General features: G+C 40.9%; 1 protein-coding gene across 1 annotated transcript in view; it reads right to left on the minus strand.

Annotated features, from left to right (window-relative positions):
- The window catches only part of LOC135466884 (fibroblast growth factor receptor 3-like), a 31,192-nt gene extending 25,352 nt beyond the window's left edge, over positions 1-5,840 (minus strand). The window contains exons 1-4 of the mRNA XM_064744639.1: positions 5,700-5,840; positions 3,346-3,469; positions 1,997-2,236; positions 31-223 (exon numbers count right to left, since the gene is read on the minus strand). Coding sequence (XP_064600709.1) covers positions 31-223; positions 1,997-2,236; positions 3,346-3,390 — 478 coding nt within the window. The 5' untranslated portion in view covers positions 3,391-3,469; positions 5,700-5,840. The remainder of the gene's footprint in view (positions 1-30; positions 224-1,996; positions 2,237-3,345; positions 3,470-5,699) is intronic.
- Positions 5,841-26,196: the final 20,356 nt, after the last annotated feature.

Raw genomic sequence — 26,196 nt, forward strand, 5'->3', positions numbered from 1 at the left:
ACGCATGCGGATGTGACGTTGTGAACAGACCTGGGGAGACAGTTGTGTTTGGGATTCCGTCCACTTTTTCCTTCTGTATACACCTCTGGAATGAGTGGGAGACCTTGTAACAAAATGGCGTCATGAAAGTTGTCTCCACGAACCACCTCTTTCCCTTATGCTTGGCTTCAAGGCGGACTTCATATCTCGTGTTATAAGTCAACCGCCGAATAGTTTTGGTTATCTGAAAGTAAACGTGAATAACAACAGCTCAGTACTTAAATTGTGTTTTGTTGTATATATATCATATATCTGGTGTGGCATAGTCCACTTAAATGTTTTCTTTCATTAACAGCTTTATGACTTTATGAATGCACTGTCTTACGGATATGAGCTTTATAGTGTGTTTCTTTTAACCAGTCGCCTATATTCAGCTGTGTTAAATCGGTCTTTAAAATTGCCTTTCATTTCAGTGACTCGTAACACCACCAGCTCTGCTCATTGATGTGTTGTGCGTCCATGTTATAACGAAGAAAATGCAGTTAGAATACTTTTTTCTTGTTCATGTGCGTGGAGGGTAATTTGTTTTACAATGGCTGCACCAACAAACTCCACGCAGGAACAGAACCTACACTATTATCTCCGCGAATAAACTACCTGGTTTTTACAACAGAATTTCCTAACATCCAACTCTAAAAACATTCTGCCGTGAGATCATATACTACAACAGATAAAAATAACATATTTTCAAATATGACAGTCAGAAACAGGGTATACACTAAAGTTGATAGCAATTTAGGTAACTGTTGTCGCGTTCGGTTAAAACACGTTGAATCCAATATCCAGCATACTGTTGGGTTTTGGATAATTATGACATCACTTGAGGCAAAGAGTTCTTGCCGTCAAAACCGAGGTATTGCAGTTTAACATTATTAATTTTAAAAAGTGATCAAACTTCATATACATCGCAAGAAAATGAACTTCCAACATATCCGTTTATACAGTTTGATGTTACCTGTCACTAACGACAGGCAGTTTTGGTAGCGAGTATGACTGATTTTACAGAGAGCCAAAAATAAGCGACTGATAAAAGAAACACACTATGGTATAGGAATTTTGGAATTGGACCTTTACCACCAGACAGTACTCGGCAGTCAATTTGTGCGAACTCTCCAATAATAATTCGTAACGTTACAGGACAGCAATTTCGCGGACCGTCTTTTCCTGTTGTACGGTTTTCTTCGAATTATGTTCATAGTAAGTTCAATTTTTCGGAGCAGGCTGTTATCAATCTCTTGCTCTGTGTATTCAGAACATAGTTCTACCACAAAACTGCCTATCTATTACTTGGTTTGTTGAGGTTGCACATAACTCATTTGGTGCCAATTTTTGTTTACCCAAATTGGACATTTCCCATGCAGTACCAACCTTCTGCTTTGCACAAATTTGGAGGTATATCCCATAGTACCTACGTTCTGTTTACTTGAAATGGACGCACCCTCTACACTACCCAAATTTCAACATGTCGTCTACATTTCCCACGTTCTGTTTTGCCCAAATTTCGACATGTTACCCACACTTCCCTCTTCTGCTTTGTCCAAATTTCGACATACCATCTACACTACCCCTCTTCTTTTTTGTCCCAATTTCGACATACCATCTACACTTCCCACCTTCTGTTTTGTCCCAATTTCGACATACCATCTACACTTCCCCCTTCTGTTTTGTCCCAATTTCGACATACCACCTACACTTCCCACCTTCTGTTTTGTCCCAATTTCGACATACTATCTACAATTCTAATCTTTGCTCTATTGCTCTAATTCGAACACACCATCTACTCTTCCCATCGTCCCTGTTGTCCTCATTTAGGCAGATCATATACACTTTCCACGTACCTTTTTTGTCCAATTTGGACATATCACAAACACTCGCCATATTATATTTTGCTCTAATATCGCAACACTTTCCATCTTCTGCTTTACCCAAATTCGGAAATGTCGTTTACTTTACTCACCTTCTCTTTGCCCACTTCGTCCATTGTTTCCATGAAGGCCTCATGAGGCAGGTTGCAGTAGGGGGAGTCCTCGTACACAGGACACTCCTTCCGGAACCAGCTGAGAGTGTAGTGCACGGTGACGTTGCCAAGGACGTCAGGAAGCTGCCAGGTGAGTACAGCTACAACCTTCCTCTTTACTTCCTTTCGCCTCCACCGATAAGTTAAGTTTCGGGGCATTGCCCAGGGTCCTAGGCTGGTCTGTTAAAAGCCATGGCACAGAGGTGGTAATTGAAAAGTCAGTATATAACTGAATACACAGAGGGATTATTTAAGGCCATTAATTTGATTCTTAATTTTTTTATTTTTTTATTTCACTAAATGTTTACAACATGTTTATTTGATATGGCAGTTTATTTATTTATTTATTTATTTATTTGATAGGTGTTTTGATGTGGGAGAAGGTTGCTGTCAGAACTTCCCCAACATACGGCCAGAGAGGAAGCCAGCATGATCCGGACCTTGAACTTACAGTGACCGCATTGGTAAGGGGCTTCTGAGTCATTGGCACGCTAACCATCTCGGTCACAGAGTTGGCCATGTGGCAGTTTAAGACGTGAGAATAAAACCTTTGGTGGCTTGTTTTATCTCTCTTTGAATTCATAAAATCTGTGTGGATGAATCTTTAGAATGAATGAATAAATGCTTGGAGTTCATCGTCGTACAATTTTTCAGTCATATGACGACGAGGAGTAATTAGGTGTGTGTATATATACCCTGTCTTCTTGTGGCAAGGCGAGTCCATGCCGCCAAAGTGCTGACGCCACTGAGGTATCATGCCGACGACACCACACCAGACATGACACCCCGTCCAGTCAGATTATACTGACATCGGGTTCTGTTTCCTTGCTATAATCTCTCAGTGCTCAGCGCCAAGCGAGGAAGCAACACGGGCCATATTTAAAGCCTTTAGCATGACCTGACAGACGCTCTAACCATTAGGCCACCGAAGCGATCAGAAACTTTAGATAATCGTGAAAATAACAGTGCAACTGCCAGTTGAATATAACAAAAGTAATGTTTATAGACTAATCCATTTCAAGTAAGCATCCTCTGAAGTTCCATAATTCAGTGGATCTGGACGAACATACTTTCAGATTGTGAGGCAATTTATACCACAGCTGGTGGAAGGGCGGGGTGGAGGGGAGGGGAGATTGGCTCTATGAACGGCCGTGTGATGGTGAATAGTCAAATATCAACAGAATATTATGGCAACCAAGATAAATCTCCCCAAGATGAAATATTGCGTACTACCCAGAGGCCTGTGAGCCAGAAAATCCAGTGCCTAATACGTCATGAGAACTACCTACCGTACATGGTGTAAATGGTGAGCTTTTTTTCAGCCAAAGTCCCATTCTCGCCTACTGCCTGAATTAAGAGTTCCGATTCAGGGAATAACTTCTCAGTTTTTAACTCAATGGACGTGTCGGTCGTCTGGAACCCAAAGGCAGAAACATCGTGAATATATACAGGTTACGTGTATGTATACCGATCTGTCGAGCGGCAAAGACAAGGTTTGTATGAAAAGGAGTTTCCAGAGTTGCCGTCTCTGGCTCCAGCTTGTGCTAGGCAGCATTGTGGTATTGAAGAAAAAGAACCTTTAACTCCAAATGCTGGAGATCGCCGAAACATTTACAAAAACGTTCATTTAAAATAATCAAGACGTTACAGCGTAGAGTGAAAAATCAGAGCAGCGACGACAGTGTGATAGTTGACAAATGGCCACACGTAACCGGTGAAATACGGCCTCTTGTCAGTTTACCTCAGTCAGGGTTTTATTCTAACTGTTCATGTAAATGCATAACACACGTCCCCTATGGCTTAAGCAGAATTAGGTAAAAAAAAATGCAGTTATATTAACTGCAATTAGGCCGTCGCCGGTCTAGAATTACTCAAAATGCTGTGTTGTCATCATATTTAACATACAATCACATTAAAACAATGCCAAGGTCAAGGGCACGGGAATTTTTAGTCCACCAGAAGAATCCTGATTTATGCAAAAATACAACATAATTAAGACTTCACAGCATACAGAGAAAAACTAGAGCAGCGACGACAGTGCGATGCCTGGCGTAAAATGTTCACACGTAAAGTCTGTTCCACGTGGTAATAATGTGGGTCGGAAAGACTATTTATTAGCCGAAAGATGGACAGGAACGTTAGGATGTTAATGTCATAACCTCCATCATGATAACAGTATCAACATATACCAGGTTATACTAGGAAACCTTGTGAACACGAGTCTTTAGTAGTATTTTATACGTAGCATTTTTGTTCACATCAAGTGACATTTACAGAATGCATGTTATACCGTATACGGACATCACAGTCCTCACAAAGTTGCACAGGGGACCATAAGGTTATCCTTGATTTTTACAAAGGTAACAGGTGGCTGCCGTGACACAGCTATGAGATGATATGCAAGTAGGTCTACACATCTGAGATAACAAAAACAACATTTGTTCATCTCCTAAGGGTGTGTAGTTCCGATAACAAGGATGCGCCAGTGGGGTATCTGATTTGTGAACACGTGTTTACCCTGACCTATCCCTGACCATGACGACCCGAGATCAAGCGTGTAGACTTTAAACTGACACTGATATGTGTGTATACTGAAATCCCGAGCGGTGAGCCAGCTACCCCCTATCCCACCCCGACCCCACCCGACAAGAAGGATACCGAATCTGTCTGTGTGTATCTAACCTCTGGATCGCCACTTCAGGGAATAGTCTCAGCCTCGGGCACAGATTGCTTACTCCGAGCCACACTGGTTATTTAAAGGCCGTCTTGAAAAAGAAAATAACTGAACAGTTGCTTCTTAGGCTATCAGCTAACGGCCCTAGTGTACAGTTTCTCAGCCCTGTTAACTGTGATGTTCTCTAACGTACCCCTCAATCTGTATAACACTCCCAAGTGACCCTCAGCCTGTATATCGCTCCTCCAGGCGGCTCCCTGAACGGACACTCACTTCCAAGGCACCAGTTTACTCCATCTTCCCTCCCTTTAAGCGGACGTTGTGACGGGTGTGTAGTACTGACCCGTTCATGTTGTGCCCAGTGTGTAACACTGTCCCGTTCATGTTGTGCCCAGTGTGTAACACTGACCCGTTCATGTTGGGCCCAGTGTGTAACATTAACATGTTCATGTTGTGGCCAGTGTGTAACACTGACCCGTTCATGTTGTGCCCAGTATGTAACACTGACCCGTTCATGTTGTGTCCAGTGTGTAACACTGGCCTGTTCATGTTGTGCCCCGTGTGTAACACTGACCCGTTCATGTTGTGCCCAGTGTGTAACACTGACCCGTTCATGTTGTGCCCAGTGTGTAACACTGACCCATTCATGTTGTGCCCAGTATGTAACACTGACCCGTTCGTGTTGTGTCCAGTGTGTAACACTGGCCTGTTCATGTTGTGCCCAGTGTGTAACACTGACCCGTTCATGTTGTGCCAGTGTGTAACACTGACCCCGTTCATGTTGTGCCCAGTGTGTAACACTGACCCGTTCATGTTGTGCCCAGTGTGTAACACTGACCCATTCATGTTGTGCCCAGTGTGTAACACTAACCCATTCATGTTATGCCCAGTGTGTAACACTGACCCGTTCATGTTGTGCCCAGTGTGTAACACTGACCATTCATGTTGTGCCCAATGCGTAACACTGACCTGTTCATGTTCTGCCCAGTCTTTCCGTCCTCCCTGTTGCCGATCGCGCACGTTGATCACATATACGATGTTGTGTGGCCGACTGCCAGCCTGGGAGTTGATGTTCCAATCTATGCTAGTCTTCTCCAAGTCGCTGTGTCTCTCCAGTATCCAGTATGTGGATGTTGTAGTTATCCACAGCCTGGCCTAAATGAAGCAGTCGTCAAATGTTAAAGGTCGACGTTTAGTTACTGGGTGGTTTCTGCTATCTTTTTGAATTGTTTTTTCTTACTTGTATAAGTTCTACATATTGGTGTAGGCGACATTCTGGTCGAAATAAATTGATTGTTAATTTCGGCAAAATTCAATATTTAGGAAATGTGTGCTGCCTTATTAGGATGCAGCCCACGTTCCTAAGTCTCTCAGTTTTGCGGCAAGCACAGCCAATTTACCACAAAAAAAAATGATTTAAACTTTGGACAAATCACACCAAACTTTCGAGGAAATAATGTTTTTTTAGAAATCATGACTCTTTTTGCGATTCCGGAATAATTGTTTTTACGCGACCCTCTGCCTTATGGAGTCAGCCACCATTTACACTAGATGCTGTGCCCTTCTATCCTCCAGTTTTCAAGGACACGAAAATATATTTTACATTAAAATCGCATGCAAGTTAAAATACCGGGAGGTAATAGTTCACTTACCAGGGCGCATGGTTTTCCGGAAATAACAGGCTCTTTGACAAGGTTGTTTCTATGTAAAGATAAACGCCAAATATCAACAGAGTGTGATACAGACACATAACCAGATTTATTGATTGACTGATTGTCAAAGGAAATGTGCTAAACCGACATTTTTCACAGTTATAAGTGTACAGAAAACTGTATTATATTGCTTCACCTCAGCCAGTTTAACACGATACATCTTATTTCCTATACACACTTTATACAGAACGTTAACTACTTTGATTCTTTGTTTATACACAAAGTTAATGTGTAATGTCTGAAATCGACAACAAGAATGTAGGAGTAATTGTGTTACGCATCTCTTATGGTAACACAGAAAATGAGGACTTACACAAATCCGCTGCTTTTGACAGAAATCCTCCAGTTCACGACTAGCGGGTTGTCAAAGACGTTGTAGCATGAATCCCAACACTGCCCAATAGCAAAACACTTCATTAGACAACTTGACACACTTATACTATACATCTCATGTTAATATATTTTAAATATTGTTCCGCGACAACGAGCAATATTACAAACGCACCAGGTGATATAGACCTTCACAGATTCCACAGGCTACGGAATTTGGACCAGGTTTTCATGCAGAAAGCAAGCATTTTATGAGAATAGTTCATAAATTGCTTATTCACACCGTTTGTGCAAATTATCAGTTCCATTCGTTATGAGAAAAGGTATACATACTGACAACAACAGTCAAATACGGAGTACCAAAGAAAAAACGAGGGCAGATTTATTCATTGATTTGATTGGTGTTTTACGCCGTACTCAAGAATATTTCACTGATACGACGGCGGTCAGCATTATAGTGGGAGGAAACCGGGCAGAGCCCCGAGGGAAACGAGGGTGGAGGGCATATTTTCTACATTAGGATGGATGCATGTTGAGCATTCAACAGTTCGGAGAGACGCTAGTTATGTTACGCTAGTTATATTACGCTAGTTTCCAAATTGTTTGTCGTCGCTTATCAGAAGTATGTATCCCAGGTACACTTTTAATGTAATAGTAACCTACACACAGCATGTTACTTTATTCAGGACGAAATACAACTTGCACGGCCCATATTGTCCCTGCGTGGTTAAAGGAAAAAAAAGCTAATACTATCTCTGAATCGAAAATGCTCGTGCATAAAATAAGGGCGATGTTTACAACCCCAAATAAACAAATGTCCCAAGGCAGATAAACGATATGAAATTTGAATTCAGGAAGTTGTGAGAGCAGCCAGTGTGGCTCTGCTTGTGCCCTCTTCATGCTCCAGGTAAATCACATGGATAAGGCCCAAATGCTCAAAACACAATGCGCAGATTCGAGTTCCTGTCTGTAAGATTAAACATGTAGTCTATTTGATTGGTCAAAAATAAGGCGCCAACTGAGACATGGCCAACTTGCAACCAGGTTGAAAAGTATATACTTACAGGGACTTCATTATTAGTCATACCTAGACCCCATTTCCCACAAACAACAACACATATACCCTAACCTAATAATACATCCTAGTTTTACTCGATTTGTCTGTAATTCTCATAATTAGAGATGCACACTTTAAGAAGACTTTTAGTTCTTGGCGCAATGACCTAAATAATCCATTTTATGCAAAATGATAAAGGAAATTTTTTGATAGTTCCACACGGCACAATAAACGCTGTAAATGTAATGACTGTTATCGAACACTATGTAACATAATGCTATAGATAACAAGATTCTTTACACTTACACTACATCTGAGAGTGCTAAGTTGACATAAGATATTTAGTGATAGATTATAACCTTTTCTATGTCTTGTAAAATATTAAAATTCTAACTATTCACAAAGTGTTAATTTTTCTAGTAAATGAAAGATTACAACTGATTAAATTCTGCGTATCAATTGCGGAATTGTGTAACACTCATTCGAGAGTCGAATGGCAAGAAACAACCGGATTTACTATAAGCAATATTTACCGGTGTTCACGCGCATTCATACTTACGCCTCCAGCATAAATCGGCGTCAACCTGTTTGAGACTCGTCAAACCAAAAGGGTCCATGATGAGCTACTTTTCCGGAAATGAATATACTTCTAAGAGGGTTATGATTGCGCATGGTTGTTAGCTTGACATACAAAAGTACTGAACGTAACGTACCTTGGTGCAGTTACTGGTAGCACACTTGCCACCTTCACCGTCGCGGGAGGGGAACTGAAAGCAACAACAACGACATCATATGTATTAGTCTACCAGCTTAATAGCCCAGAGATATGGCGCGGTAAACCACTTGGGCCAACACATATTATTTATATGGGCCTTCTTGAATACGGCTTAGGATCGTAAATAAGAATATTTCATATATGATACGGTTGTATGGGTGGAATAAACGCATGCCCAAAACCAGCATGTGACCTTACCGGCCACTGGCAGGTTGGCTGCATGTGGCCAGAGCGAGAGAGGACCGAAAACCTCTTATGCTGTGATTGACAGCTTGGCAGCATTTGCGTGGTCTAAAGGTTTGTTAGTGAGTGAGGTTTGACCACACAGGTGCATGGATGAATTTTATGCGCATCAGTTTATATCTGTATGTGTGAGATATTGAAGTAGTCCTAGACTTCCAACTGATCTAAGTGGAGAAGGCAGAAAGGCGGCTTTGATAGCTGTCTCTAAGATGTAATCAAGCCTCACGAGGGAAATAAACACTTGCTCGTCAACAATGTTGCAGAGGCTCAGTACTTGGTCGTATTCAGAAAATTGACGGGAATCTCCTGGTTCCATCAACCTGTCTTGTGATGTTTTCATCAGTGAAAAATGAGCTTTTGAAAACTTGAAGAAAATAGTACCGGTATTGTGCCAGGGTTGCAATAAAGTGAATTGGGCGTCAGTGCTTTCAGGATATTCTTGTGGGACAACATACGTGCTTTATGCAGACAAGATCTAAAATCTAGGACTTTGCATGATATAGTTTTAGCAATATGATAAAGTTTTAGTTTTGAAGGTACGCGGTCATAAGAATGAGGGTATTAAGTTAGACTTCTCATTTTGGAGATATGCTTAGTGGGTGATTTGCTGTTCCAGACAAAAAGGTGTATAGGCCAGCTGCGACGCCTACAGTACATTAGTGTACCACGGGCGTACGGATTTCGAATCTAGCGCTTGGATTTCGGACAGTGCTAACGGAGTATGAGTGAATAAACCACTTTCCCTTCATGCTTACTTGACAGCTGTCCTTAATTTCCATAAGAGGCTAGCTCTAAGTGTCGGTACACACCAAACATCAGAGGTTATTCCCGAGGCCGTTTATCGTGATTGCGGCCGATCGATAGCGTTCTGGGCGTGAAGCGGCACTCGCTGGTCAGTAGAGCAGCACTCCAGTGGCATGTGGTCGAGTAGACCAGCGAAAAAAACATCAGAGCTCCGAGGCCTGGAGAGTGGGGTCTGTATAAGGGTGAAACTGCCGGGCTGAGCCTCGTCAGTTCTACAGCGCTGGTGTCTAGACACACGGCACAGTTCACAGATTAGCGACTACAGAATGGTGGTATAAATAATGTAAGGTATAGCGTTATTGAGAGTAACAAAGATGTAACTCACTAAAAATTCAAAATCTACATGATTTTGGAACCTACAATACGGGCAAACATAGTAAAAACTTTTCATTGTGTCCCGTAAGCACAAAAGAATGACGCTTCTTCGATTTCTTATAACTTATCGTTTATCCTGTAATTATCGTCTAATCTTGCACACCCCATAGTTTTTTCCCAGATCTGTATACCCTATTTAATTTTTGTTTACTTTGTCTAAACCACATTTCTGTCTAACAGTATATAACCATAACCCAATCTTTTTTAACTGCGACTCGCATCAAACCAAACGAACGAATGACGTATTCTGTTATCGCATCAAGACGAAAAAATTAGGCTGGTACATGTTATTTTCTGCTTGCGGAATTGAATCAGCCCCTCAGCTAATGTGAAACAAAAATATATTTTGTATCATTCGTATTATCCCCTTGGTTGAAATATAATATTGCTATTCACCAAAATTCATTCTTTAGTTTAGGGATACCAAATGGATAGTTTAATATCACATTTCAGCTGGAAAATGGCGGGGCGTAACTAGTGAGTTCTGAAAGTACTACCTATATATAAATAAAAATATCGAGCGACTATATAGTTTCAGACAGAATGATACGAATGTACCTCTTCACTGACGGTATTAGGTTTCTGCCATTTTCAATATTTAAATTCAAATCAAAACAATGATGTCTACCTTTCTATACATTACATATCAGGCAAAGGCAGTGGGCAACATCATCTTTCACCTCACCTAAACCAACACAACTCCTTGCTCGCTTTGATCCTGTGATTCAGATGGGAATTTTCATGCCCTGTAGCCAAAACCCCCCATAAACATTGACAGCTAGGCTCCAGTGTTTGGCATTGTGCAGAATTGTGCAAACGTTTAACAAAAACAGACTTAATCTGCGTTCATTTACTTGCTGGCAATGCTCACGATTGTATATGCCCTTAAATTCACTTGCATACATCAATTTTACACGTTTTTACACCCTCCACACCGCTAAATGCCTTAACCAAAGTTTATCACTTTATTTATTTATATGATTGTTGTTTAATGCCAAATTGAAGATTTTTTTCACTTATACGATACTTTCAGTGTTAAAACAGGAGAAAAGCAGCATGCCCAGGGAAACTGATCCTGCCTAGTATATCATTCAGAAACGCTACTCCAACATGTACCATGGTACTCCTGAAGTGTATGACCAATGTGTTTAAAGCTGTACTGAAGAATTCTTCACCTTCACTTACATGTATATAAAATCCTGCTGTCAGGTTTACGAGAAGAGGAAATCGGAGCGGTCGAAATAAACCTTCAGGTACCTGACAAAAAAACTGCCGACTGCCGCAGTCAAAGCAGCAATGATTGGATTCGAACACGCGACCTCACTGACCAAGAGCCTGTTAGTTTTTGAGAACCAGCGCTGTAACCATCTGCACAGCCAGCAAGGTCCATATCATTTACAAAGGCGACACAGACCATTGCATTTCTGAATTACGTGGTCTGTGTATTATTCCAGAAACACGACAAGCACCATGTCATTCGTGAATTACGTGGTCAGTGTGTGTCATTCAGAAACACGACAGGCACCATGTCATTCGTGAATTACGTGGTCAGTGTGCGTCATTCAGAAACACGACAGGCACCATGTCATTCGTGAATTACGTGGTCAGTGTGTATCATTCACAACTACGACCGTGACAATCGTGAATGACGTGGTCGATTTGAATCATTTATAAACACGACACAGACCATGCCATTCCTGAATTAAGTGTAAGTGTGTATCATTCATAAAAAGGACACACACCATGGCATTTCTGAATCATTCCCGAATCCTGAATTCCTGAGAACACAACACAAAATAGCCTCCTTTATAGTGAAGTACACTTTCCCCACTTCGAGTGGCTGTTGACCCTCGCTCCTGTTCAATTCACAGTGCTGTGAAGGACGGGTTAGGTAGTCTAACGGATTTGGGTAAGGAATTTGACGGATTAGGTAATTTAGATGGGGTCAAGCACCCACTGTGCTGTGGGTAAGCAAACTCACGGGTCAGGTAATACAGATGGGACCGGGCAGCCTGTATGATGAGGGTAAGTAAACTGACGTGTCAGGTAATACAGATGTAGCCGGGCAGCCTGTGTGTTGTGGGTAAGTAAACTGACGTATCAGGTAATACAGATGGGGTCGGTACGATATTAATGGCTGTTTTTTTTTTCCTTTTTTTTTTTTTTTTGCAGATGGGGTCCAGCACCCTCTGTGTGATGTGGGTAAGCACACTGACGGGTTAGGTAACACATATGTAGTCGGGCACCCTCTGTGAAGTGAGTAAGCACAGTGACGTACATGTCAGGTAATACAGTGTGGTCGGACAGCCTATGGGTAAGCAAACTGACGTGTCAGGTAATACAGATGGGGTCGGGCAGCCTGTTGTAGGTAAGTACACTGATACAGAGAACCAGATGTTTACGTTGCTAGCACGTGTCGAGTCGTTTCACTTACACGACGAATGGTTCGGTGTAACCGAAAGACACGTGTTTGTGTCAGTTTCTGCCAGGATGGTTGGAGTTGATCGATATCAGGAGGCTTATTACGTCACAGAACCTGAAGTACTCTTCAAACGCGCCTCGCAATTAGCACTCTTCACTTTACACAGTGCATCCAATAACGTTTAGAGGCCGTGGCGGTGTTATCTGTATACAGACGGCTAATTTACAATGACTGACGCTATGACAGGACAGCCTACATTAGTGGAATTACCGAGATCGCTTAGATCCCCAAACGTGATGTGGTAGTAACAGACTACCATAGTAGACCATTTAAACACAAGGTGGCCATAATGAATTAAACTGGCGTTCAAAAAAAAAAAAAACGAACAAACAATACTATATCGTTACTCATAACACAAGTCCATACGAAGGCCTTCTTCGGCCTTCCGAACAAATCTTTTAAACCTGAGATAGTCATACTATTCCATCATAGCTTCAAAACTCAATATGGTCTTAACCTTTAATCAGAAATCCCGAACTAGAGAATTTTTGTCGTTACCCTAAAGCGTACATACTTTCCACTCAAAAATCTGTTAAGACATATTTAGACCAACGTAGACATTCACTCAACTTTTCTCTATCATCCTTCTTTTTGTGTTAGTGTTTATTTACGGGAAGCGTAACCTGCTGTTACTGGAGACCTAGGGACGCGTTATTCGTTAGTTTTAACCTTGCAGCGGTTGTATATGACGCTTAAGATATATCTTTCCTATATCAGCTGTCTGTGTTTTGTAGGCCAACTTCTTTATGAGCACTGGAATAAAAACAAACATATAAAACCTAAACTACACAGTAATTTATGACCTTCAGTGACTATATCTATGGATGAGGTTGACGAAATGACACTGAAAATAACGATGTCCAGTCGGAATGGAAAAAAAATGTCTAGCTAATACCGTTTAATAAAGATACTGTTTAGGACGTTTGTAAATATATAGTCTTACTTATTTGAGAAAAGAAACTTAACAGTCAAAATGGGGCATTGTTTACCACAAAAACAGATACCTATATATAGATGAAACTGGTAGAAGAAAAAATGTCACCGAATTTCACGTCGATGGGCTATTATTGACGAAACATTCCTGCAACTCAGTAAACAATGACACATTCCGTGAATGTAGTGAACTGTGAAAGACCTTGCGACTTTTGACGTCAATGTACCGGGGACAGGCTTAAGTAAACGCCGGGCCATAAACGAAGAAATGCCGCTAATAAAGTGCTGATGATGGCGGGGTAATGTAAAAAGCTAGGGATCCTCACAAACGTCTTTGTTACTGAGGGTTTCCCTCCCCTTACAAAAATACGTAGTTTCACACAAAAACAAGATACAAGGTTAAACGCCAATTTTTAAAAGTCAAATTGTACGATATATACTGTAAACCGTATTCCTTGTACACGGTTTAAAATTGTTCAAATCTCTTACAAATGCTGGATTTCACGTGGCAAAATCAGCGGCCTTGTGTCTTTCTAGATTCATTACCGTTACAGTAATGTTGTTTTTCCCGGCTTGGGATGAAGAACTCTGGTAAAATCTCACTGTATCTTCAGAGGAGCACTTCATAAGTACTTCAGACTATATTTACCAGATGGCCTACGTTCTTCCCCCATCCCAGCAGATCCCCTAGCCCCCTGTATTTATATCGCGACAGCCGGGAATTACTAATACTTGATATCCATACGTACACACACACATACATGTTTGCCGAGCCGACGCAGGCGCTTGTCTCTCTTGACGATCTAGACGAGTTCTAAACCAGCTGACAATAAACACTTCGTCCTCCTTCCCAATTGCCCTTTATATTTATCCTATTTGTTTTCATCGTTTGCCCTGCCGAGCAGTTTAGAGCCAACAAACCGCTGTACTGGTGGACTATTTTGGCCTGTGGGGAGAAAATTGAGTTTATGAAAGGTCGCGTAGTGTTTAGATCATTTTCCCCCTGCCGACGTCTTATCGAAGACGAAAGTAGAACAAATCCCTGTCAGTATAAGAGGCTGAAGGGAAAACACCACGATGGTTTACAAGTTTTATTTGCCTTGCCGACTTTCAATAAGACGCACTTAAAAGTTTCGACACAAAATAAGCTACCCCACTTTACATTAACCCTGTGTTCTTCATAGCCTACCATCAGTTTGCAGCGTGCATCTCCGCCAGTAAGGGGTAACAGAAATGTATTTATTTATTCATTTGATTAGTGTTTTAAGCATTATGGTGGGAGGAAGCAGGACAGAGCCCGGAGAAAACGCACGACAATCCGCAGGTTGCTAAATCAAATACTTCGCCAGAATGAAACAGTGTATGTGGCAAAGTAATGTCCAACAACTCACTGGAGAGTGGGGATTGTTGCTGAGTACACCAAAACAATACTGGACTGGCTCTGTTATACATATACCAAAAAGCCACTGGAGAGTGGGGATTGTTGCTCAGTACACCAAACAATACTGGACTGGCTCTGTTATACATATACCAAAAAGCCACTGGAGAGTGGGGATTGTTGCTGAGTACACCAATAAAATAATGAACCGTCACTGTGATATATGTACAACAAGCCACTGGCAAGTAGGGATTGTTGCTGAGTACACCAATACAATAATGAACTGTCACTGTGATATATGTACAACAAGCCACTGGCAAGTAGGGATTGTTGCCGAGTACAACAATACAATAATGAACTGTCACTGTGATATATGTACAAGCCACTCGAGAGTGGGGGTTGATGCTGAGTACACCAATACAACACTGAACTGTCAATGTGATACATGTCCAACAAGCCACTGGGGAGGAGGGATTGTTGTTGAGTACAGCAGACAACTACTCGACTTGATTAGTGTTATTAATGTGGATGTCAATAATCCAGCTATAAATCTAACTTTGCCATATCATATGCACACGGGTCATCCTACAATTGTCATTCTGATATAACTCACCGAACATCAGTCTATTATTCCGCTAAAGGACCGCCGTGGGCATATGCATTACAAGGACTGGGATGAGCTGCACTTTATTAGCTCATTACTAGCTGGAATTAATTACAAATAGACACCCTCAGCATTGTTAGTCATCCAGAGATATCAATACTTCCCGGTTGTACTATATTAATCAGTTTTATTATTCTCCAAAATAAGAACACTGTCGCTCTGTTCACAGATTTGCCTAAAACAAACTTGTCTTCAGCATGGCGTATAACGTCACCGAAATATGAAATAAAATTTCTGATCTCTTTCAAAGATATGCCTTGTCCTTGTCCGACGTTCAATGTAAGTAAATCTATAAAACAAATGGAGACAATAATGCATGGAGGAAACAGGAGATCCCGGGAATAACCATCAACCTTTGGCAAGTTACGGAGAAACTTTCCCACATGTGAAGTACGGATACGCATACTGGTGAAAGATTGATGTCGTCGTCCACTTATTATCTCAGAACGGTGAGAATACAGAAATCTGCAAAATCCATAACCATGGCCAAGTCGCACCTCGTGTGTCATAAAGACTGAAGGGCAAACGGCTCATTGGCTGCTTATTGGCACCTGTTCTCCATGACCAGGGAGCCAGGTCAGTCACTCGGAGACGACGGCACTAAACCCGACTTAAGTCCAGTCCTGCAAAACGTCCTAGCTTTTCTAACCAGATTTACAATACACCCACATTTTCATTTCATGAATCATTAATTGGAATTAACTTACATTTGGTATGTAACACTTCTTGCAAAGCAATTTGGAAATGAAATAGTTTCACTGATACGTTTCACATAATATACAAGTAGCGTCACCCGTTCTGAGTCAATATTTCAGCATTTAGCACAATTGTTTTCAGTCTTAAAATAAATGTTGATTTCGACCTGTTAAGACCACATATTCTTGGCCTCTATGTCGTTGCTGATGACGACAAAATAAAATACTGAGTTAAAATGAATCTTTTGTTATTCAGAGTAACACTACTTGTACATGTATTAAGAAATTTAGATTTCCCAACTTTCCATGTTTCTGAGACCTTGGTTACAATAAACGGTGGACGACGCTCGTGTGGCCATGTGTGAAATCTTCACTTTGTTTAAGACTTGTTTTCGACCAATACCTGACGTGTAACAACAACAACCAATCAAATAAATAATAATAAACCAAAGAATACCAATAGACAACATGTTTTATAACTGCTCAATGCTGTACTTTCTCCAGTTAATATCACATGTAATTTTGATGAGCTGTTTGAAATCAAATGTATATAGCCTATGGAAAGGGAGTTGAGACGAACATAAATAAATTATTGTGATTCGGAAAATACAAGATGAAGCTAGTTCTACCATAACGCTTTACTACGTGTATATGTGCCGGTACAGTAACTTGCAAACCACATTAGCCGATTTATACTGTACACTGTTTGAAATTATAATTCACGTGCAGACAACTATCGCGTAAAATGGTTTTATCTGCGGAAGTGTGCTTGGAAGCTACCAGAAAGGTATCCGTAATGGCCAGCTTATCGGAGGAAGCCAGCAAGCCTGACGGGCCGAAGCTCGCTTCTCCGTGGATATAGCACTGATATGTACGCTACACATATAAATATTCATAAGGGCTGGCTCATATACAAGCGTGTGTGATGTCAGCCAGTGCGCGTTGTTTACCAGGAAAAGAACTAAGAAGGATGTACCAGAAATAACAACAAGAGAAGTGTGTCGACCTAGGACTCGGTTAACCATGGAAGTAGGAGTGGTAAGTCAACATGGAGGTTCTGCTGGGGAAGGCAGATGTGCGCGCTAGCCAGGCAGAGCCGAACCGTAGAAACCTTCTCGCTGACAGCTTCCTCGATAAAGAGAAATTTTTAGGAAAATATTTAAGGCATTACTGGATGGCGTGTTTGGAAACGGTGCCAAGTGAAAGAAGTACCAGAAGATAAGTCTGGGGTGTAGAGGCGCTGGGCTTACCATCGTAACGGCGAGTTAAGCCTACTGGACGCGGGCAGAAGCACGTGTGTGTTTCAGCTACGAACTACGTGAGACTATGAGAGACGACGTTGCAGACGTGACGTCTGACCCCACGGTCCATGACCCACAATCCTCGATCGTATCAGAAACTCACTGCCCGAACTAACACCAAGGTAATGAACATAACCATTGCTGGCAATACATCCTCTAAAATATGTAAACAAATAGCCTACTTACAGTGCATGACAAAAGTCGTTTTCTAACATAACCATTCCTTAGATGTGTCTTAAAAGAAAAGTTTTACTTTAAAATTTCTCTTGCAACAGTTAGTGTAAAGCTTTATGGGTACCTCTCCCCACGTAAAGTAATGCGAGCCAGTTTTCTCCTCTATGGTTCATTCGTACATTTGAGATGACGATTTGTGGACTAACTAATAGCTTAGTACTCCCATGTTATGGGCAGGGAATGGTACGGCATTGTGTTGCATTGAGTCTGTATTTGTGTGTGCGGACAGAGTACATACAGGAATCATCCGCTTACTCGCTCAGCATTTATCATCTTATCATTTATCAACATGTTTACAGTTCACCGGTATGTCATGTTATATAAACACGTGATCTTCTGTTACCAATTTCCTTAATTCTATGTGGCACAAAAAATTCTATTACGTCATCTTATTATTACACAAGCTACGTCTAAAATATGTGCGGGTAAACAGAAAGCATGGAAAATAAACGTATTGATCAATAATAGACCTATGCCCTAATCGTGCTAAGGGACACATTCCATTCACTCCAACAAGTCAGATTAAGGCTATAAGGCTGAACACAGGTGTGATCAATAATCAGTCAGGCGCAAGGGTCGGGTACCTGAACAGGTGAGTTGGTTTGACTCGGGCTCTTCACAGTATACGTTATCATGTCGTGAAGTTTCTCGGGCACCTGGACAGGGGAGTTGGGTTGACTCAGGGTCTTCGCAATATATCATGTCGTCCAGTTTGTCGGGTAACTGGGCAAGGGAGTTGGTTTCACCCAGGCTCTTCACAATATACTTTATCGTGTCGTTAAGTTTGTCGGGTACCTGGACAGGTGAGTTGGGTTAACAAAGGCTCTTCGCAATATACCTTATCGTGTCATGTACCTAGGCAGGTGAGTTAGTTTCACCTAGGCTCTTCACGAGTACACGAAAGTATGAGCATAACATGAAAGTTGTATCCAATGAGGAAAGATGCAATCAAGGCCAACTAGAGACCAGGCCACAAATCAAAGGACAATGCAATACAAGGAATGAATTAACACAACATTGGCAATATTTCGGCAGTAACAATGTGTTAAGAACAAATATTTATAGTTCTTTTTAAAATTGTGGCTATAGTTTAAATGCTGTGCAGTGTAGTCGGCAGATATCAACGACAATCAGACACAGTCTCCTCATGTGAGGGTTTTTGATCAGGCATTTATTTGAAATAGTTAATGCGCTCAATTTCATAACGTTCACTTCTGTAAAAAGCATATTTAGGTGTTTACGTATTTTGCTATATATATCGATAGGAAATGCCATTTAGCGAATAACATTTAAGATAAATAAAGTGTTCGGACGTGGATGCAATACTGAATTGGTATAAACCCAGTTATGGTCAAACACACGACACGGGAGTTCTAGTGTAATCAGTAACTTCTATAAGTCAGGGAGTTGATCAAAACTGAGGCATGTATGACGCTGGTTATGAAAGTATATTAATATATATATATATATATATATATATATATATATATATATATATATATATATATATATATATATATATATACACACACACACACACACACACACACACACACACACACGCACAAAATGTACAAAAAGTACAAAATGATTTCAGTTTTCACAAATAAACACCAAAGCCCAGATGTTCGAAAGTGTATTAGCTAATAAATTTTTAACGACCTCAGCATTCAATGCAGTTCTCCAAAGTCAAATCATAACAGTAGAGGTTTTAATTCATATTTAATATAATGTTACACAATTTTTTTAGGCAAAATTGTAGAAAATTGAAGTCTTAGCTTAAACTTATATCTGTGATTAAGTCTTAAACCTGTTTTGAACAAGCAGGCCCAGTTGTTCAAAGGTGTATTAGCAGTTAAGCCTGTATTAACTTTATAGTCTGAACTAAAGTGTCATTACTTGCGTATTAGGCCAAGACTGGTATTGAGATTTAAGCCTGGCTTTTAATACACTTTTGAACAACCGACAGAGGACTTAATACCGGATTTAACTTTATGCCAATGCACTTTTAAACAACCGGGTGCAAACATTTTTATACATTTGAACAACTGCTCACAAAAAAATCCGCAATGTAGCAGGAAAATGTGATTAATGTTCAGTGATCAATTAGCCCTGTCAAATCACTAATGCCCTGCTGTAGTGAAGTATATAAACATGCATGCATGTATATGTATAGCTCTGATACATGCCAAATGCAGTACTCAGCCACACAACAATATCCAGCTAAGTCCAGCTATCCTCTATGACACAGTGCTCTATGATGGCCAACTTTATATACTCCTTTAATATTTACTTGGGATTTCGCCGTACCTATGAATACTGCATATCTGTAACAACTATTTTGCTCAGTAATAAGCATGGGTATGCAATAACAACAAAGCACACCAATAAATATATAATGCTTTGTTACAAACTTTGATCAGTAAAAAAAATAGTGTTTTTCATATATAAATAGTGTTCAGCAAATATCACATGATAAATTGTGACCAATGAGAAGTAGTACTTAGTATTGGTGAAATGTGATAAATGGTGCTGTGGAATAGAAAGTATCGTGTGACAGTTAGTGATCAGTAATACCGTGTCGTATGATGATGATTGGTCAGCAATAAATGAGGTCATGTTGTACAATTAGTGATCAGTAATGCAGTGTCGTAGGATGATGAGTGGTCAGCAATAAATGGTGTTGTGTTGTACAATTAGTGATCAGTAATAGTGTCGTATGATGATGAGTAGTCAGCAATAAATGGTGTCGTGTTGTACAGTTAGTGATCAGTAATACAGTCTCGTATGATGATGAGTGGTCAGCAATAAATGGTGTTGTGTTGTACAATTAGTGATCAGTAATAGTGTCGTATGATGATGAGTAGTCAGCAATAAATGGTGCCATGTTGTAGAATTAGTGATCAGTAATGCAGTGTCGTATGATGATGAGTGGTGAGCAATAAATGGTGTCGTGTTGTACAATTAGTGATCAGTAATACAGTGTCGTATGATGATGAGTAGTCAGCAATAAATGGTGTCGTGTTGTACAATTAGTGATCAGTAATACAGTGTCGTATGATGATGAGTGGTGAGCAATAAATGGTGTCATGTTGTAGAATTAGTGATCAGTAATACAGTGTCGTATGATGATGAGTAGTCAGCAATAAATGGTGTCATGTTGTACAATTAGTGATCAGTAATGCAGTGTCGTATGATGATGAGTGGTGAGCAATAAATGGTGTCATGTTGTACAGTTAGTGATCAGTAATACAGTCTCGTATGATGATGAGTGGTCAGCAATAAATGGTGTCATGTTGTACAATTAATGATGAGTAATACAGTCTCGTATGATGATGAGTAGTCAGCAATAAATGGTGCCATGTTGTAGAATTAGTGATCAGTAATACAGTGTCGTATGATGATGAGTGGTGAGCAATAAATGGTGTTGTGTTGTAGAATTAGTGATCAGTAATACAGTGTCGTATGATGATGAGTGGTGAGCAATAAATGGTGTCGTGTTGTACAATTAGTGATCAGTAATACAGTGTCGTATGATGATGAGTGGTGAGCAATAAATGGTGTTGTGTTGTAGAATTAGTGATCAGTAATACAGTGTCGTAGGATGATGAGTGGTCAGCAATAAATGGTGTCGTGTTGTACAATTAGTGATCAGTAATACAGTGTCGTATGATGATGAGTGGTGAGCAATAAATGGTGTCGTGTTGTAGAATTAGTGATCAGTAATGCAGTGTCGTATGATGATGAGTGGTGAGCAATAAATGGTGTCGTGTTGTACAATTAGTGATCAGTAATACAGTGTCGTATGATGATGAGTAGTCAGCAATAAATGGTGTCGTGTTGTACAATTAGTGATCAGTAATACAGTGTCGTATGATGATGAGTGGTGAGCAATAAATGGTGTCGTGTTGTACAATTAGTGATCAGTAATACAGTGTCGTATGATGATGAGTGGTGAGCAATAAATGGTGTCATGTTGTACAATTAGTGATCAGTAATACAGTGTCGTATGATGATGAGTGGTGAGCAATAAATGGTGTTGTGTTGTAGAATTAGTGATCAGTAATACAGTGTCGTATGATGATGAGTGGTGAGCAATAAATGGTGTCATGTTGTACAATTAATGATCAGTAATACAGTGTCGTATGATGATGAGTAGTCAGCAATAAATGGTGCCATGTTGTAGAATTAGTGATCAGAAATACATACATGTGCTCTAAAGTAATAACTGCGCCCTCTGTGGTTCAGTTGGTTAGCGCGTTAGCGCAGCGTAATGACTCAAAAGCCTGTCAGCAATGCGGTAGCTGAGTTCAAGTCCAGCTCCTGCTGGCTCCCTCTCCGGCCGTACGTGGGAAGGTCTTCCAGCAACATGCAGCTGGTCGTGGGTCTTCCCCGGGCTCTGCCCGGTTTCCTTCCACCATAATGCTGGCCGCCGTCGTATAAGTGAAATATTCATGAGTTCGGTGTAAAACACCAATCAAATAATAAAATAAATAAATCTAAAGTTATACAAAGATGTTCTGTACACAGAGAAGCAGCTATACAACGGGTGCAAGTGTACGGGCGATATGTTGGCTTGTTCCCTACGAAGGTATATTCTGTGACGAAACCAAAGTGTATTACACACATGCTTCTCTGAAGGTGCTTCTATCTATGAAGATGATAGATAATCTAAGAAGCTTAGAAAGCTCGTCAAGAAAGTTTGTGCCATTTAATAAGTAACGATTAACCCCCGTCACAGAGGAGAACAATGGGTGTGTAATATCTGGTGTCAAACACGCATTACATGAAAGTTGTATTAAATGAGAAAAGATGCAATAAAGCTTAACCAGCCTGTATGTCGTTACGCACTACGTGAGACTATGAGCAACGACATTGCAGACCTGACGTCTGGCATCACGCTGAAAATTGTTAGACGGGGTCAAACTTTTATAGTAACTCGCGTGATTTTTAATATCCATCTACTAAAACAGTGTTTATTTTACCCAACTTGGGGCCGATTCCACTGAACCATTTCTGACCTCAGTCAGCATTTAAAACTTCGTTACAAAGCTTAGTTTTTGTTACTGGTACATTTGTCTTAATTTATTTATTTGATTGGTGTTTTACGCCGTACTGAAGAAAATTTCACTTGTACGACGGCGGGCAGCATTTTGGTGGGAGGAAACCTGGCAGAACCGGGGGAAACGCACGACCATCCTCAGGGTGCTGCAAGACCTTCTCACATCTGGGAGGAAGCCAGCATGAGCTGGACTTGAACTCCATTTGTCTTAAGATAAAATTTGTGAGGTGATGAAAACTATAATTGACAGGACACCCCCCCCCCCCCCACGCGCTCCCCAAAAGATTTAAAATCGTATTTCAAATTTTGTCTGTAATGTCTTTGTTGAATCGGCCCTTGATTACAGGTGATTGAGGCTGTATGTATATCTGTATTGAGCCATTCTCGTGTTTTCCTGGCTTCCCAGTGTGCTACATCTTCACGCGAACAACGTCTCCACGTTTTCGTGATTTTCAGATGTATTACATCTTCTCAAGAGCGACGTCTCCACATCTTCGTGATCTCAAGTGTATTACATCTTCTCACGAACAACGTCTCCACATTTAGGTGGCTCTCAAGTGCATTGCATATTTATATTCTCATGAGCAGCGCTTCTCTACGTTTTTGTGGCTATCAAGAGTATTACATATTTTTTTAGACAACGTCACGACGCTTTCGTGGCACAGCAATTCGCTGCTTGAAGAATCAGTGTAAAGATCAATACGGCCTTGCATAGCCGTTTCCATGATAATGCTTGAGCATGATCTGACGGACTATTTAACTAACGTTGCTAGATTTACAATTAGATGTATCCCTATTTAATCGGGGGTATAATGGTGAAACCAAACATGTGCCTGTATTCCCAGCCTGTATACGATTCACGGCATGCTGATCCGAGGGTTGGGGCAGTCTTTTTTGGTGACAATTAGGGCCACCACAGAGTTCAGGATGGCCATTGGAATCATCTAGGTTATAACATCACTTTAGCTGTGTTTAAAACTGTGTAAGAGAGGTCATGTTTGTCTGGAAACAAATAACTCACGTATGTTTCCCTGAACACTTCTATGCTATACACGTATGATACCCGGAACACCTACATGAAATACGCGTATGATACCCGGAAGGACTGACATGCTGTACACGTATGATACCGGGAACACTTACATGCTATAAACGTATGATTCCCGGAATAATTAAATTCTATACGTGCATGATATCCGAAACACTTACATGCTGTACACGTATGATACCGGGAACACTTACATGCTATAAACGTATGATTCCCGGAATAATTAAATTCTATACGTGCATGATATCCGAAACACTTACATGCTGTACACGTATGATACCTGTAACAGTTACACGCTGTATACATATAACTGCAGGAGTTGCTCAGTGTTTGACCGATGATATAACAGCAAGTTGTAATGAAGTAACTCCTAATTTTGCGCAATATAGTACCAAAACCGATATTCTGTCAGTGTTCGACAGGTGATGTAACAGTAACTGTAACAGTGTAATAAAAAAAAACGATAATATGCAGATTGAAACTTACCTGTTTCATGCAAAAAACCCGACATCTCGCCACAGAGACATTCCTCTCAGACCCAACGGTAGGTCCAGTGAAAACACAAATGTATAGGGTAATACTGACACATAAAGAGGGAGCGGTTAAGTAGGCTTTAGTCCTCATCGTAGTACTCCAGGAAGGACTAAGAATGTAACAGCCCGCCCGACCCCGCGATCAAAGTGCCCCTCTACCAGGGACGTATAAGACACTTTCTCCACGCTTTTCCAACACGCAACAGTAATATCCAAACATTAGAGAATGGTTTCTCGATAAATCTTTGGGGGGAAATGGAATTCAATTTTTGTGCCTTTGCACTTTGGTGGACTTCAGTTTAACTTAATTACGCTCCTCTATGCGGTTTTCTCATAGCCTGTAAGGGAGGCGGTAGAAAGCCTGTTGATGCAGCGCCAGTTACTGAGCGTCTGATCTCCGGCATCCACACGCAGTCACTGAACCTGGTGCGAGGCATCTCATTCGTGGCAAGCTGCTGCCTCTAACTGCTGGCTGCTCCCCGCATCTCGAGTCCTCCTATGGCTGTACGCCACACGGCCGACACGGACGGCCCGGCTCTATCTTAAGCTACCCCCCTCCCCCTCTCTCTGCCACACCGTACCCTTCCCGTACCGTACAGAGAACAGGGAGAAACTCGCTTAGATCTATTCATTACTACAAGGCTAGGGCGCCCGAAGTAGAAATAATAGCTCTATGTTGCAACCATTCTTGATGGCGTGAGGGTGTAACTGATGACGAGAGAGGACTAGATTTGTACGTGGGGCTATGGTGAAGGGCTGAGGGCAGGATGGGGAAGGGACACTGACTAGAATCCTAGAGTCTAATAGTCACGCCTTACATAGTGATACTAAGGGGTGATAGCTCGGTTATTGTCTTATACTGTCAAATAGATTAACAGAGCTTCACATCAAACGACGAACGTCGTTGTGTTTTTGAATATGGCTGTTGGTATCATGATCAGCTGGTGGCTGATATAGTGGATTATGTGTTCTAACAGGACATCTGCTGGATATAAAGATGGAAAAAAGATAGTGTGAGAGAATGACGAGGTGACAGATTGACAGCAATACAGGCACGAGTGTCAAACCTCATTTTAAAAATATAAATTTTAAATTGCAGGTGCAAACTGTATCCCCTAAAGCAATAGAACTGTAACATGCTACGCAGTTGTTTATAATGAATTCAGACACAGAGGACGTCACTTCCATTGGTCTAGCGCCCATGAACAATTCTATTATACGTCGGTGTTTTCCACCGTAAACATGGTTGGACATTAACGCGTCTGAAATGAAAAAGACAGACAACCTGTCAATGAGTCATAAACGCATTAAACATTAAACTGGTCAAACGTCCACACGAGGGTCGTCGGTCGACGTGTATGTCCTAGCCACGGAAAAGCAAGCACCTTAACCACACAGCCACAACTCGTCCGCTTTTCTGAGTGATGTGTGCTGCGTGTGTATTCAATTGTCTGTCGTGCATGTCAAATAATTATGTAGACATTTAAAGTAAGTACAACCGAAATGAGGCGCCTCGTTCTAAATTTAAACTCTCCACATAACTTACGACACTAAAACGATCAACACGGACTAGGTAAAGATCAATATTTCTTAAGTAATAAATACTATCTGAACTTGACATATAATGAAAGTTAAGCTTACGATGGTTCGAAATCTTTTCGAGGCGAGGAACTGAGGCTAAAATTAGGCTAGATACCTGCAGCTTTGAGTAAGTGTAAAATGGACTACTTTTTAAAAATATCTTCATCTTTACTTGACCACTAACGTTTACAGAGACACACCCTGCCTGCTGTTGTAAAAAATCTGTGAGAATTTGCCGCATGATATCAAAATGGAACCC

The sequence above is a fragment of the Liolophura sinensis genome, chromosome 6 (genome assembly GCF_032854445.1).
Source record: "Liolophura sinensis isolate JHLJ2023 chromosome 6, CUHK_Ljap_v2, whole genome shotgun sequence".
NCBI lineage: Eukaryota > Metazoa > Mollusca > Polyplacophora > Chitonida > Chitonidae > Liolophura > Liolophura sinensis.